At 40.2% G+C, this 17216-nt stretch overlaps 1 protein-coding gene across 1 annotated transcript in view; it reads right to left on the minus strand.

Annotated features, from left to right (window-relative positions):
• The window catches only part of ANKRD28 (ankyrin repeat domain 28), a 121675-nt gene extending 104473 nt beyond the window's left edge, over window positions 1-17202 (minus strand). The window contains exon 1 of the mRNA XM_038128789.1: window positions 17088-17202. Within this exon, the coding sequence (XP_037984717.1) occupies window positions 17088-17114 (27 nt within the window). The 5' untranslated portion in view covers window positions 17115-17202. The remainder of the gene's footprint in view (window positions 1-17087) is intronic.
• Window positions 17203-17216: the final 14 nt, after the last annotated feature.

The raw sequence follows: 17216 nt of genomic DNA on the forward strand, positions 1-17216 counted from the left end.
ATTTCAAGCAATAACTACTTATACAAAAAACATTATCAACATTGAAAATTCTTATGACATACACTGTAAAAAAACCCACAAAGTAGTGCAGCTACTGCACTCAGATGCAGCTGTGGGCCTTCATTTTCACTTTTACAATTCTTTAAGCACTTCAGAGAAAATTTCCATTTAAAAATTTGGGAAGAAGGCAAAGCAAGCAGAAGATGAATTCTGATCAAACTTAACATCAAAAGGACAGATAGACAATAGAATTGCTCCTCAAGCTGAGGGAAGAAATCTTTACATTTCACACATCTTTTAGCAAGGTAATTATCTGGATAAAAACGAGGTGGTGTTCTATGAGTCACAGCAGTTCATACATAAATCAACCCATTAAGAAACTTCACAACCAGGACAGACTTCTTTAGAACCTACAGCTACTCTTCAAAAACACTGTACATAAGACCAGAAAAGAGTAATGCTTTCTAATCTGAACAGATGCCTGTCACATTCAAAGAGAAATACAAATCAAGAAGTGATGTTCATAGATATTAATATCAGAAGAAAGCACAGGTTTGGAGCTATTTGAGTCTATGTTTGTCCATAGCAGGTTACCTCTCAAAGTCTACAGGCTTCAAAGAAACCTCAGTGCTTAAAAGACACAAGAGGACTGAAGAGTTAAAACCCTCAGATTATGACTGTGGAACAGAGGCTTTCTAGTATATTTCAGAACATCTATGGGAGGACAGCAGTTAAAAATGGATATTGGGTAGAGGGATGAAAGAATTGCATACTTTAGGTATCTGCCAAGGCACAAAGATTAGACTTGATCAATAGTATTTATAGGATAGCAGGGTGGCAGTTTGTGAGGTCATCTTTTACTAGCAAATCACCTTTAGGAAACTGTTTCTTGATTCATGGGTTTTAATCATTGCTATTTAATTTTCATGTGTCTGAATTTTAACATTTCCACTCTACCAAATACAAGGGAAAAACAGGAAGAAGGATTAGGAGTCCATCAGACAGAATGAAAAAACCAAAATACTATTTCAAACTTAAAAAGTATGCATTTGCAAAATCAATTCACAGGCATAAAAAAAAAGAATGTCTAGTGGAAACATTCAGCTCATGCACTAACAGGAACAAGCCACCATAAGTAAAAGCTTCCTTGGAGTTGTTTCTCCCTCCCTGAAAGGAAAACAGTACCTTTAAAAAGAAAATTTTTAGATTAATTTTTGAAAGCAAAAATAGAAGTACATCCAAATGGCCTCACTGGATCTTTAAAGAGGAAATGCCATAATACACAGGGAGTAACAGTGCATGCAGTAATTTCTCTATTCCCAGGGCCAGCAATGCAAACAGCAATTGTCTTCTTAATCCTATCGACTAGGCTTTTTAAGAAAAAAATTGGAAAACATAGCAAAATATATGGAATAAGCAGCTCTTTGGTTAGATTTAAGAGTCTCCAATTCCATATAAACACTAGCACACATGGGGTGGTGTTGTCTTATCAGCCTTAAGGCTATTGTAACAGGGTTTTTTAAAAACCTGTTTTTAAAATGGGACAGGAGAAGAGTCAGAATTCACTTGGAACAGAGGCATTGCACAGAGGTGTGTCAGAACAAAGCTTTGAGATTTTAACACCGCTCAATGATACAGAGCTTTCATTCGCCAAAATGCAAAACAGTAAAAGAGAACTGGCCAGCAGACTCAGACACATCTTCACATATGGATGTAGCAGCCCTTCACCTTACAAGAGGAGCAAATCAGTCAATTGCAAGACAAATATCTGAGTGAAAAACAAGAACAGCATTTTCCAGTTCACTGTAATTCCACGGGAAACACAGAGGGTACTACCACACACTTGAGGACTTTCTTACTCGACGGAAAAGTCCAGTTGCTTGGACAGGACCCATTGCCAAACATCTCCTTTATGTGCACTCTGTCAATAGCTTAAAGCTTAAATCATGACTGCCACTTCCACATAATTGCATGAGGCAAACTGGCATTCTTACGTGCCATGCACAAGTGCCCCAGCAGATTCCACTACATCAATACAGCCTGCAAAGGGAAGAAAACCAGACCCCTCGACTGCCAGAAGTCAGTCATCTTCTCTATCTGACATGAGAACTGCTGCACATAAGAGCACAACTTGAAGCTCAGCAAGATCTGGCCATTACAGAAAAAAAAAAAAAAAAGGTAAATTTCTTTTAAAAAAATTATTACATTTCACAGATAGTGGAACACTTCAAGGGATGAGAAAAAAGACAGGTTAACTGTTACAGCTGAATCTGCTTGCACAATGGACACAGACATTATCAGGAAAATTAATCCCAACCAAGTCATGCCATCAATGTAAAGCAGACCACACAAACCAAAGTAAGACCTTGATCAGTTAAAGTGCCATTACACTGACTAAATAGAATTCACTTCCAGCGTACATTTGCCAACCTACAATTATCTAGGTGCAATGCTCTTAAAAACAAATAAAACAAGTCAGACTTTTTCTTGACAGACAGGAACCCAAGAATTGTGCCACATGAAAATTTCAAATTTTTCACTTCTTCAGGGTGAAGATAGGGGCCAGATGGGAAAAGACTGTGAGAACACATCTCCTCTTATGAGGAGAGACTGTGGGAGCTGGACCTCTTAGGTTAGAGAAGACAGAGAGGGGATCTCATCAATGCTTATAGTATCTTAAAGGTGGGTGCCAAGAGGATGGTGCCAGATTCTTTTCAGTGGTACCCAGTGACAGGACAAGGAGCAGTGTCCATAAACCAAATCACAAGAAGTTTCACCTCAACACAAGGAATAACTTATTTTCATTGAGGTGGCAGAGCACTGGAAGAGGCTGCCCAGAGAGGTCGTGGAGCCTCCCTCTCCAGAGACGTTTAAAACCCACCTGAGTGTGTTCCTGTCACCTGCTCTGTGTGATCCTGCCTTGGAAGGGGTTGGACTGATATCTCCAGAGGTCATTTCAAACCCTGGTGATGAAGACAACCTTCCAAACACAGAACAGCAAAATGATGTGCACTAAACAGGGTGCAATCCAGCACACCAAAACCAGACACAAAAGAAACCCCCAATAAAATGATTATTCTAGCATCTCTCCACAATAGCAATGCAATGTTGCAGCAACATCTCTCAGTCCTGACTGCTTGAATTCCTCCCTAGGGAGAAGACAAGCAAGCTACTACTAAATAAGATCAGGTGTAACACTCTTCAGAACAGACAGCTGATTGCTTTACCAACACTTTTTCAGCTAATCTCTACCTGTGCTCAGAAGAAGGGCAGATCTGGGCAAATCAGAGTTATCCTGAGTACTATTTTTGCTTTTTGAATGCACTTAAATAGCACATGATAACCATTACACTGCATTAATTACTTTAATGCACTAATTTCTTTACTTTTTTTACTTTTGCTGTACTTTTAATTTGTGATTTTATCAGAGCAGCTAACAAAGACAGAAATAAAAAAAATTAAACTGTTTTAATTACATGTGCCACTAATTAAAATCTTCCAAAAATATCTTGAGTTAAGTAGTCCACAGTATTTCCTTCATACAATGACAGCTAATGAGCTGAATCAATGACTTGGGGTTGGCCACAAAGTCTGTCAAAATTTTAGGATTAGCACAGTTCTGTCAGACTTCACTTCACAGGAGAAGCTTTTCTTTTTCCCAGCTTCTTCTGATTTTCAACACTGAACAGACCAATTAAAAGGGGTAATTGTAAAGAAAATACCATTTGTTCCAGAAGAGGCTACTGTCTAATGCTGCTTTCAAACAGTGAGCTTTCACAAACTCGTTCCAAGTGCTTAGCTCATGACTTCCGTCCGTGAAGCAGTTTGAATTCAATCCTCTGGCAAGAAATATATACTACTTAAGTGTTATTTTTTATAATTCTTTGAAAGCAAGTAGATCCTATACTTAAATCTTAGCAAGTTATATTCATATCTTTTCCTAATGTAATTTTTAAATCAAAAATTTCCTTGTCCTGTTCTCTATGTACTCAAGCTCAAACGTTCCCTCGAAATTCCCACAATCCATGCCAATAAACCACACTGAAAATAGATTAACCTTTTGTCTAGTCTTATCACTGAGAACCTTTGTACAACATAATACAAAAAGAACAACAAAAAGTACTCTGTATCTTCTATAAACAAGGAACATAAAGTACAGAATAACAAGAAATTTGCCATAAATGTTATTCAATTTGCAGGACTGACTCTGATTTTTAAAGACTAATAGCTACAAGTATAAAACAAGTATTCTCAAACCTTGCATACTTTTAGTAACTTGATTTATTTCAGCATAGCAAAGAAGATTCTGCTACCCTCTTATATTCTGTCCTCTTACAAAAAAAAACCTACAATCAGATATTTAGGTAAGCTAATATCGAACTACGTTTCTTAATAGCACTGTGCAAAATAGGTCTTTTTTTAATGTTTGTCATTCTCATTCCCTCTCCCATCCTTCCTGTGTTCATTTGTTTATGTTTTACATTTTTATGTCACCCATCTGGGTTTTGACACCTACTAGGAGCAGCCCACAGGAGAGACAGGTGACCTACTCAGAAAGCAGCCCCTGAACAGCTGCCTATGACTTTTAGGCTAAAATTAAAAGAAAAAAATTAAGTGGTGCTGATGACCAGCTTCAAGAACCACTCTGAAGTAGGGACTGTAACCTAAGTCCTCAAAAACATACAGGTGATACGTAGGCAACTGTTTGTTTGGAAACTGTTAAGAACAATTTTATTATACCCTAATACTGATAATTATTCTCAGTGCATTCTCACAGTCAAAAGACATGCCCAATTTGTTTTTTTTCTTTTAAACTAAGCTTTGTAGTTTTACCATTGCTTATTCCAGAAAATTAAACCAGTCAGATGAATGGCCTCATCCACAACCTGCTGAATTAAATGTTATTACAGCACAATCAAACCGAGAAACAGAATAAAGTAAGAAACAGTCCATCTTGATAGATAAGGTTTTCATTATTGGCAATTCAATATGTTATCTTCTCTAGCTGCTGATAAAAATATTTGCACAACTTATGTTGTGCTATTCATACTACTATACAAGGTGATGTGTGGAATATAAAACACTAACTACTATTTTCTGTTTCCATTTCCTCTTGAGCTGAGATGAAAATTTTTCTTCTATTCCAGAAGGTTGCAGTTTACTCTTAGACTGACATGCTTTGTTAATTACTATTTATAGAGTTTATTTCAACTTAGGCATTTTTCTATGAGCATGTTTTCATACTAGATATTTCCCTACCCCAAGCATATATCTCTGTGCAGGGAGATAGAGGGATCACTAGTCACAACAGGCATGACTCCAAGCCATCACTGGATGGTGTCCAAGAATTAAAGCTGCACACATAAGAGGCACAAATGTTGAAGGGCTCTCTATCCATACATGTTTCTATGAGGAAAAAAAAAAGGCTGCAGCAAGTTCAGACTACTTTTGGCATATGGTTTTCAGGTAACTGGACTACCCAAATATGGTCTTGTACTTTCACAGCAACCTCTTGAGAAGAGATGGAAGGCAAGAGAAAGTCATTTTGGTGTCATTTTCAGAGCTCCAGTTGTAAAACTGACTGGTAGGGCATGTGATCACCTTAAGAGGGGGGAAAAAGCAACTTCAAAATGCTGCAGGAAAACTGAAACACCGTTGTCAGATGAGAGATGTGAAAAAGCTGAGGATCCTGACAGGCAGCACATGAGGCAAACAAGGATGTTACAGTGGAACTTTTCTTCTTTTGGAGTTTTCAGTCAATGTAAGTCAACATGGTGTGTTATAAATAGAAGCAGACTTCTGAAGACCCTGGGTTCTTTCACAGTTAAAGAAGAATTCACAACCACACTCAAAGCCCAGAACAATCAAGAACCAGACAAGAAAATCAAGCCTGTTGTTGAGTTTCCAAACACATTCTAAGAAGTTTAATACCTACAGCACGAAAGTTTCTCAGAGAGAAAGGCCAAAGGCAGACCACACTCAAGTTTCTCCACTCATCTCCAGCCCCTAAACCAAAGGACACTTACACAAAACCCATCATCTGTGATTACAGGACATCTGACACAAAGACAGACATTAGAGTAAGTTTATATGATACAAAACACTCATTTGTACTTCCTACTTTGGAAAACCTCCAAGAACAACTTCACAGTCCTATGCTAACCTAAATAATTTGCCTCTCCCCGCCCTTTTCACCACTTTGCAGAAGAAAAGAATGAAAGACTGCTTAAGCTCAGCTACCACCTAATACCAAACCATGGCCTTAGGCAGTAGATTAGAAGCCAGTGAGTTTCAACCATTATTGTTAGAAACCTTGCAAATGAAAACAAAAAAACTAAAAAAACAACTCAAGGAGAAGCACATCATTAAACTCCATCCTAAAATTACAGAATTCTAATCTTTCATAAAAATTTACCTGTTCCGCTTGCCTTAAAAGAACAGGGTTGATTCAGGCATGTACTCTGTTTCTCACACACGCAGTCCTACCCTACACCAGAAATACATTTGCATTCAGTAGTTCATGTATCTGTATTTCCTTCTCCTATCTGTCAGCTGAAAATGTTGGCATTCACTGTGGTAGATAATTTCCAAGTCATATAATTAGCATAGTTTTGGCTGTTAATAAACCTCTTAAAAGAAAAACAGAATTACAAGAAAAACATATCCTAATGTTTCTGTCAGTATTTTAACCTTGCTTATTACAGGTCATTTTTATTGCTTCTTATCTAGTAAAAAAAATCAAGACAGTGCAAATATACACCAAAGGAATTGCACCTTACTCCCGCAGCCATGCTACACAGTGAAAAGTAAGAACTTGGCACTCTGAACAGGCATCCTGTGAAAACACAGCACTTCCCAGGCAGGCTACATATCACTGCACTCCACACAAGAGCAGGTCATGAAACCTTGAGGTCAAATGATGTAATTCCAACAATTCCTCCTCTTTTCTTCAATTATCCATCCTACTTTTAAAAGTTACTTTTCCCAAAAAACAAGGCTTGTGTCAGGCATTATAAAAGAAGATCTAGGGGGTAGGACAGTCATATATGTTTGACTATATATAAATATAAAACAAACATACATATAAAAACAAACACCAGGGCTTTTCTGGACACATCTAAAACACCTGTATGTCAGTAGAGGTAATAAGGGTTGCCACAACATGGAAGGCTGAGCTGCAGCAGACACTTCTGAGATCTCTTCTGCAGGTACATTCTTCCTGTCTTTAGGTTCACTTCACTGTGGCCAGCTGCTGCCACCAGATCAAGCTTCAGGCCTGCAGGTTTTATTTGTGCTTGTAGCCACTGCAGAGGCAAAGAGCTAATTTTCTAAAGAACTTACTCCAGAATGACAGTTCCCAAAGACCCTGCCACACCTCCAGTCAACATGGAGGAGAGCACTGCTAATACTGGTGTGGCAAACTTCCAGGGACGGGGCTGAACTTCTCTGACAGTCTCCAAAGCACCGCTGGCATTGCTGTTCCTCCCGCCGTTCAGACAGATACTGTTTCTTTGGCTTATATAAGTTCCAGCAGAGAGCTTCATAGAAGGAAACATACCTTACTGCTCCCTCATGGGGTGGGATGTCGAGACAGGAAACCAGTGTGATACCCTAAATGTGTGGGATATTTTGTACAGCCATTGCAACAGCAAAAGAGAGCCTTCCAGATGACAATAAGGCTAAAATGCAAAGACCCAATCAACAATTTTTCAACAGTCATGGCAATTTTTCTGCAAAACTCCTCTAATACTTGTGGACACAGACTCATGAACCATGGCACTTCTAGTAATTATTCTTGAATTATACATGAAGTAAGTTTAATACTTAAATGATTACAAAAGGAGTTTCAGCACATACAGAGTACTACAGAAATTTTATCAACCTTCAGGTGTGAAAACCCCATAAAAATCTGTTCAAATGCATGTTATAAAAAATATCACATTTTTTAAACAATTACGGCTTGCTAGATGTTGAGAGTTTAAAAAAAAAAAAAAAGGAAGCAAATTCATGATATGCAGAGTCAAAGTCCTTTCAGAGATAACAGATATGGCTGCATGCAGCTATATTTGCCCTTCCAAAATAAAAAAAAATTATATACTTGATCCGAAAACACTTTTTACATCTCTGGGTGTAGAAAAACAGCAGGAGGTATCCTCTTCCATGTATTATTCACAGTGTTAGTTTGAGATTATAGATGCTGTGAAAGTTCCCTTCCTGTGTCGTAAAAAGGTGCAGTAGGTAGAAAAATGAATCAGCATCTTCAAGTCATTGCAAACATAGCTCCACAGGGTAGCTGGATACCTGTTGGTTTTTGGATGATCCTTGTCTAGGAAACTTGAAGTTCATCAGAAGAGCATTGCTGTTCACTGATGCTGGAAATCTGTGATATCCTAACACTTTCTGTGCTCCTGGTTCTCTGGTGTTCTATAAACCCTCTCTTCACCTTTCCTTTTTGCTCTCATTATGAAAGCATTCAAAGAACTCCTCTCTTGCGCTCTGTTTCTTACAAAGTAGATTAACTTGACTATTTACATCCCTGATTAATCATAATTTGCTAAACTTATGGTAAAAAAGAATAGAGAAATGTCTATGGACAAGTCATAAAATATTCTTTACTTCAAAGGTTTTAATAGATTTACCATTCTGTAATCTAAGTAGTGTTAGATAATAAACTTTAAATGTTCCTGTGCTTGTGGATGGAAAGGAACCACAAACAATGTCAGTAGGTAGGACTGGAAGAAATAAATGAGCTGGTTGGTTACTACAGGATCAGTTCTGCTGCAGGTCAGTAATGGCCTTTGCAACCTTGCAGGTGATAGAAACAAGAAGAGAAAATGTTCTTCTACAAATACTCCTCAATATTAAAAATTATCCCCCTGAATGAAAGAGCACTGTTCAAAAAAAAAAAAAAAAGTGACAGATACAGCAGAGCTATAAAATAAAATACAGCTCCTGGAACTGAGATAAGGAGCAAAGGAAATAAAAGCCATCAGGCAGTACCATTACAGGGTTCTGATTTGGCAAAGACTGCACAGCAAGACAGAATTGAGCATAAGACCTCTTTCTATCGATCCTCATGTTTTAGCAAACACAGCAAGAACAGAACAAGACTCTGCAGTTAGAAAGGGACAGTGGAGAGGGATGAGGAATGCCATTAACATGCTGTTTCTGGAAGCATCCTTCTACCATGACTTGGGACATTGCACTAATTTGGAACAATGAGTAATAATGTAACCAGAAAAACAACCTTAGCATTTTGCTTTTCTTCCTCTCTTGATTTATGTCCTTCCTTTTAACCTACCAACAATACTTTGTGGGGACACACTGGTGAGTGAACGAAATGCTAACAGACACACTAGACAGAGATCTGAGGCAGGAAAGACACATCAAGTGCTTGGAATAAAAAAAGAACTTGCATAGGTTATCTGCCCACTCTCATGAGCAACTTACAGAAGAATCAGATGACCTGAAGATAGGACAGGGAAGGAGAGAATACCAATTACCCCAAATATGGTACAAAACTTAAGTCTGCAGCAATGGATTTAAATTACTTAATGATTTATTAGTTATAGATTATGCTAGTATATAAATAACTGCAGAACTTCCTGAAAATGCTTTTCACTGCCCCCAGGTAAGCTGTCTATGACACAAGTAGCTCCTTCATCTACGTGCTGGGTGGATCCCTGGTCTACTATGCTGCCTGCTGTTTGATGACCAGGTTCCTGATGGAAGGTTCAACTTTCTCCTTTGTCAAGGGGACCAGCATAGATGGAGCTATCAAAATAAAAACAAAAAGGAGGAGAAACAGCAAAATCTTGAAACAAAACATGGATTCATCATGATTGCTAGAAGTTCTGTAAGCTCTAAAAAAGGCTTGTTTTGGTCTCAATGCTTTAACTAACTGTAATTTCATTTTGTCATGATGACTGTTCTTGCTTGTGCTCCCTTCTCGTCCTTCATTAAGGCAGTGCTGTATCTCCACTTTGCCAAAGTAAAATTTAAAAAAAGATCCATGCTTTCCTCTCTGCACCAGCTGGATGCAGGTACAGGACTTCAGCACCAAGTGAGAGTGGACCTTAAGTATAATTGCATGACTGCAAAATTACCAAGAATGACTTACAGGCAAATGCTCATCATCTTGAATTAGAAAGGCCATTAAGTGAAGTTCATTGTCGGAGAATATGGAAACATTAAACATTCAGGATGACTTCACAGCAGTTCAAGACACAGTCAGAACTAGACTTAAGTCATGTAAACAGGCAGTTACCTACAAAACCTGAACATTCAGTAAGTTCTAATATGAGTAAGTTTACAATTGTAAACACTTTCATCTCCATCCAGGTAAATTTAGTACTGAAGTTTAACAATATAAGCTTAAATTGGTTTTTTTTTCCTTTTTTTTTTAACAGATGCCAAGCATTAGAATAGCAGACTTCTGCTTCATACTTCTCAAACTTATATACCATTTCAGTAACTTACTGAGAAAAATATTTGTTCTCAGACTGCTCTAAATAGGTAGACTTTATTCATGTGGAAAACAATCTACTGACATAGTACTGTTCACTCAATTCACATACATACTTTACTGTAGAGAGCAACAATGAAAATCTCAGGTTACATTCAATTCACAATAAAGAGTATCTCATTATTTAAGGACAGAAGTCATCAGCTAAGTCATTAGCTTCAGCTAACAAGCTACAAGAATGCTACAAACCAACTATTTTTTCCCTCTTTTATTTGCATATCACTGCTGGTGCTTCCTCTTCATCTCTCTGCACCCACACAGCTGACTACAAGTCTCATCTTCCCTTCTCTCCCAGCTACTCAGTCCCACCACTGTTACATTAGCTCTGGTTTCTGTGCTGAAATGGGTCAGTGCTGTATAATTTATCAACACCAGAATCACAACTGAATTAACAGAGTTAAACCGGTATATTGCCACCCCCTGGGAAGAGTGCTGATGTCTTTACTAAGGAAAGCATAACATTCCCTGATATTTTAGAGCTTAAACATTAAGATTCTTTTCTCTTTGTACAAAGGATAACACCAAGACATTGTATTTCAGATGTATCTTGAAATGCCAGAGGAGAACTTGTCTTCCACCCCCAACAATGAAAGGAAAACAAACCTCCCAAAAATCAGCACTGTAAGCATGCTCCTAGTGATGTACTGCTTTGTTTACTTTTTTATTGATGTAAAATGTTCTACGATTCGATTGTGATACAGGTTATTTAAAAACAAACATTATAAATAACTTTGAAACAGTTAGTCACTGTAACTAAGGCAACGAATCTCCCACTCAATTTCCAGAAATAGGAGTAAGGAATAGAGGTAAGAACAAAGTAAAAAGTTGGCAGGAGCAAGAAAACAAATCATCAGATACTAGTTTGACCTCAGGATGGCCCAGCTGATTAGAGAATAATATCAGGTATGGCAAATGAGAAACAAACTTGCTAACAAGATGAGGTGGAGAATATGAAGTATATAATACCAAATAAATTTAATTTCAGTAATCATATTCCACAACCCATTTCAATGAATGGAACAACCCTAGGAATCTGGGAAAATAACAATCCATGCCAGATAGCAGACTGCTAGTTCAGAGTCTCAACAGCTACTAGTCTCCTACAGGAATCATCTTTTTTTGTGGGTGCTAAAGAAGTCACTTCTTCATAAAGACATGCCCATTTGCCTCATTTTGCCCTGCTATTTGCCTCCAAATAATGGTCAGAAACCTTCGATGCTATCTCCATGAATAGACCTTTATATCCTCACAGAAGGCTGCTGAGTTAACAGGATCCGCCTTAAGGATCTGACTGCAGAATCAAGGCTTGCTTTGTTTCTCTCCCACCTTTTTTTTTCCTTCTTCTTTTAAAAGGTTTATTTTCTTGACTGAAGAGAACTGCTTGTTCACAAGTCAAAAGTTCCAAAGTTATCATGGGGCAATCTGATCCCCCCAAACGAACACGTGGTAGAACCAGGTTCTCTCAACACGTTCTAATGGAAGGGCTGGTAATTACTGCATATAACAAGATAAACAGAGTTCAAGTTACTCAGAGTTGTCCATCAGCTAAAGAGACTTATCTTCTCAGAACATGTAAGTTCTTAGCCTGGGAACAAGAGAACTAACAGTAAGACTTTAGGTGTCTTGGTAAGAATTACAATTTCTTAATTTAATTATCTTGTATCCAGTTGGAAAAGATTAGATGCAAATTTTAGGAAGAACATACAATGGACAACAGAGTACAAAGAGCTGGTTCTTAACCACTACAAGATTCATGAAATAAATTATTGGGTTTTTTTAAAGAGTAACTTTAAAGTAACTTCTACCAAAAAAGTCAAAAATAAAACACACATCTCATTAGCCTACATCTGAACAGAATTTGTAGAGCAATACCACATAATTCCATTCCCACCATATCCCTCCCTCATTGAACAGCAGCAGCTCCTTTTCATCACCACAGGAGACCATTCCTCCTCTTAGTGTAACAAGGAACTAGTTGGGACATTTATTCTTGGCATAAATTCTAAAAGAATGAAGTCTAATGCTGGCAGTAATGAAAATAGCAACCATAGAGGCATTCAGAGCCTTCACTATGACACTGCAAACATTTGTTTAACTGCCAATTGAACAAGATCCATCTTAGCTACGAGAAAGATATAAATGGGCAATAAAGAAGTCAGTGCTCTCACTGTTCAAGGACTTTAAAGATAAGTGGTCATCCTAATATCCTCATGCAGTGGCTCCTACTCAGATCCTTACCACTCATATCTCACTTATGGAAATAAATGCACTGCCTCAAGCACAGTCTAGAGTCATACAGGAAAATCCCATACAAAATCCTTCCACATGCCCATCATTATTAGCCCTAAGACATCTTCCTATTATACATTTAAGATTCAGAGAAAATGGGAAATGCATAATATTAAAATGCATAATATTAAAATTATGATGCACTGAAAGAAAAAAATAAAGCTTTACCAAATACAATGACACTGCATCCAATGAGTTTTACCAGAAATAGTCATATAGCTGCAAAACTAGAGGAAACAAAAAAACAAGAAGCCAGTTTTGATTCATTTCACACCTCTCAACAAAACTCTGCTGAGATGTAGGCTCATGTGAGCCTAAAAGATGACCTATATGCCGGTAAGGCTTGTAAGAGAAAAGGAGTAAATCCCTGGGCTATTGGGCAATTCAAATATCACCTACACACTAAGAAAAACTAAGCCGTCAATTACCTCTTAGGTGTAAGAGAGACTAATTCACAACCCCTTAAAGTAGGAATTTATCTGTTCTGGGAAAAAGTGTTCCTAGAACCTATGACTGCATAACAAAAACCCCAGAAGATAGTTAGCCTTTCACACTTAGCTATGCAGAGGTGAGAGGGCTTTCACACAGGAGTCCAAGGCACACCACTATGGATACCCACAAGCAAGTTACTCCTTTTTTTCCTCCCCACCCCATACCTTCCCTTCCACACACTCCCCCAAAATGGGAAAAAAAAAGAAAGATTTGTGATAAAACTTTAGTGATCCTTGACCTAAACTGGACTGTCAGTGCAGTTTCTGCCAGCAGTAGTATAACACAGTGTTTCAGGAAGAAACAAACTTTTCTAGGCTTTGTCTCAGTATTTTTGTAGTTAAAGCAGCAACTCACTTAGCAGAGGCTTGTATATAAGCACCAATATATGAAGACAATATGAAAGCAAACAAACATAGAGCAAATATCTCAATTATAATGTACATTTACCATATTTTTCATCTCTACCTTGAATAGTGTAACATTCAGAATTTGCAGATTTGCTTCCTTTGTTATTAAACAACTGCACAACACTGCACAAAAACCCAAGAGCAATCTACAGCTTCTAATTTGACACTTGAATGACTGCTTTTCTATACCTGAGTTACAGTTTGTTATTGAGCATTACAGGTATCAGCTTTGCCCAATGCAGTTCAGTTTAGCTTTAAATGCAATTTTTGCCAACATGGCTTATGAGTTTTTTTGATACCTGATACACTTTCTAAGCAAACATAAGTCACTTCTGAAAGCACAGTGTACACCCTTAATTATGTCAAAAGTTTGAAATATCTTCCTACCTGGTAGGATGGCAAAGCAATAAAGCTCAAGTAGTAACACAAATGTATAGACAATGTACTGGCTGGCTGGTTGTTGAACCTAAGCAAAGGCCTGCTTTTCTCAGTGTGTGGAAAACCTGTATTCTGAAGGTTAAACGTGTCAAGTCAGCCTCCACAGACAAACAAATATTTGAGCTTCACAAACACATTAAGCATCTGCAGGATCAAAGTTTTGTTTATCAGGTACTAAGTAAATTAAATCAAGCAAGCGGAACTGGGATTTCACCCTCTGAGCTCAACTAAGAGCCTCAGAGCAAAATTTCTCACCTCATTGTAACTTCCCGAGCACTGCTTTGACACCAGCTTGCAGTAACTTGAAAAACTGAGCAAGTGCAAGAAAACACTAAGCTTCTTGTATGGCATAAGTCTGCCTGTCCTCAGCATAATTCTGACATTTAACACAGAGCCCTTCTACATTATCAAGGAATAAAATCAACAGGTTTATGTTGAATTTGGAAAAATAATCTTGATCATTCCATTAAAGTAATACTTTAGTTAATAAATTTTTTTTCAGAAAGTTATTAATCTGACAGTTGAAGAAAGAAACTAACAAATCACTTCCCTTCTTCACACCGGCTGAACAGTACAAACAGAGCAGCCTTTGCACCTCCCTGTGAAGCACAGCCACCCCTGAAGACAGCCACTCCAAGGACTACAAATACACAAGACAACTTACTTTATTCTGACCAAACACACCACTATAGAGCAAAGCATATGGCTCAAGCACACAAGAAGCACGTTTCATGAACTACTGAAGAGGAACACCTCTACTCCCACACAGTACCACAGCCTGGTTTTCATAAAGAGCAGGTGGTGCCACACTCTCAGTACAGCATCCTCCAGTCGAGACATCCTGCAGCACACTGCAACAGTGACCTGCAGGAATGCTCTGTACACCCAAGCTGAGGGATTTCATATTAACATGTCTCCTCACGGCTTTCTGGCATTCTTACACTGTTATAACAGAATTCAGTTTGAAATAACTGATTTGTCAAGCAACTGACACTTCAGCAGCAGAAATGCAGCTGCTGCTAAAAATCACTCCCCCTACAAAAGTGTGTCCAAAACCAGCGTTCCCTTCCTTCCTTCCATCCCTTCCCTGCCCTAGCACTCCCTCCTTTATGTGAAAGAATACTTCAATTCCAATGTATCAATTCACCTCTACAGATCTGTGAAGCCTCTAGAAAAATCCACCTTGTACTTCATCTGGATTAAAACTTACATTATGACAGAAGCTGAAAGCCTCACATGCATTACTCTGTCAAACCAATGGTCCCACACAGTCCAACATTTCACTTCAACATCTGTCTATAGCAGGATCCTTCCCAGAAGAAAAGTTCTGAAATACAGTGCTTTCGTGTTAACATATTGATAATGGGGCTTTTGCTAACTATTTTGCAATGATTACTTGCAGAGGGGTTGTAGTTTTTGGTTTTACAGAAGGGCTCATTTAAGAGAAGAGATGAACAATTGCTTATTTCTGTGGGAAGTCTCCCATAGAAGAACAGCAACAAATCCTGAAAGAAAATCTAACTCAAGGGACACTAAGTGTCTTTCAGATCCACAATTGTTGCTGATTCATAGATGAGGTTCTAAAACAATATGAGACTTCACAAAGTTTACAAACAGCACAGCAGGACATAAGAGATCCCAGCCCCGTATCACCAAATATTCCTTAGAACAAATCCTGAGGGATCATGCAACCTAAGTGTGAAAACACAGATGTGTATGTAACTAATGAAAGGACTCGCAGGTAAGGATGGGCTGATACCGATCAGCATAACAAACAGACACAGAATACCAGCTGCCTTACCACCCCCAAGTTTCCACAGGCTTTTTTTCTGCGGGGCTTTTTTTAAATTTTTTTTTCTTTTTTGGAAGGGGGTGGGGTCTTCAAGTGTTACAGTTGGTTATCTTTACGGAAGAGTAACAAAGAGACCCAGAGCAGGATGTGTGAGTTTTTCCCAGGGAATTTGGCCTCACACACATGAAAACACGAGAAAATACCATTCCTGAGAAACATCTTTTCATAGGCGGCAAACTGGCAGCGCAGACCCTCCCACCTTTGTATCCTGATACCGCACAGGAGACAATAGGTAGGACAGGGGAGACACCAGGAAAGGACAGAGCAGCGAAGACAAGTATTTTTCACCAGCTGGGATGGAAACCGAAGAGCCTGGCAGACAAAGAAGGGTGTGATGCGACGAGAGCAACAACCCACTGAAGGCACCGAGAACCTCCTCCGCTCTCAGGAGGGGAGCGCGGGCTCGGAGAAGCTCTGTCATGACCGCGGGAGGCGAAAGACACGGCGGCCGAACAAAAGATTATAAAGGCCTGGAAGGGAAAGGTGGAGGGACGAGCAGGCGGCTCCCGGGCACGTGAAACTGCGCAGGGCAAGGGCCGGCTCCGGGTCCGAGGGAGCGACGCCAGCTCCAGCTCCATCTCCCGGGCACGCCGCCTCCCGCCGGCAGTCCCCGGCTCGATCCCCACACACCGGCCAGTTCCTCAGGCCGGGGCAGCCCCGTGCAGAGACCCTTCCGTTCCCAAAACAGGCGCGGGGCAGGGCTGGCCCGGGGGGAGCCCTCAGACCCACCCCATCACCCCTCCCGGGCTTCCCCTCCGCTCCGGGGCGGGGGCTCGGCAGGGACCCGCCGGCGACGCGAGGCGAGGGGCGGGCGGGCTGCCGCGGCCACCTGTTCGGCCCGGTACCTGCGAGAGACGGCGGCTCCGGCCCGCCCCGCGGGGGCACCGGCGCCCACACCGGGCGCACATGGCGCCTCCCACCCAGCCCGGACCCCAGCGGCGGCAGCAGCCATGCTGCCTCCCGCCGCCCGCCGCCTGTCACCCGCGCACGCACGGCAGCCCGCGGCGGCCGAGGGCGCGGCGGCGGCACCGGGAGGGGAGGAGGAGGAGGGAAGGGAAGGGAAGGGAAGCTCGGGAATGCCCACCTGCTCGCGGAGTTTCAGGAACACCATGGCGAGCGCGCGCCGCCGCCTCCGCCCGCCGCCAACGACTCCCGGCTCCGCGCGCCGCGCGGCCACGCCCCCCCGCCTGCCGCCACCGCCCGCGCGCCGGCC

The sequence above is a fragment of the Motacilla alba genome, chromosome 2 (genome assembly GCF_015832195.1).
Source record: "Motacilla alba alba isolate MOTALB_02 chromosome 2, Motacilla_alba_V1.0_pri, whole genome shotgun sequence".
Classification (NCBI taxonomy): Eukaryota; Metazoa; Chordata; class Aves; order Passeriformes; family Motacillidae; genus Motacilla; species Motacilla alba.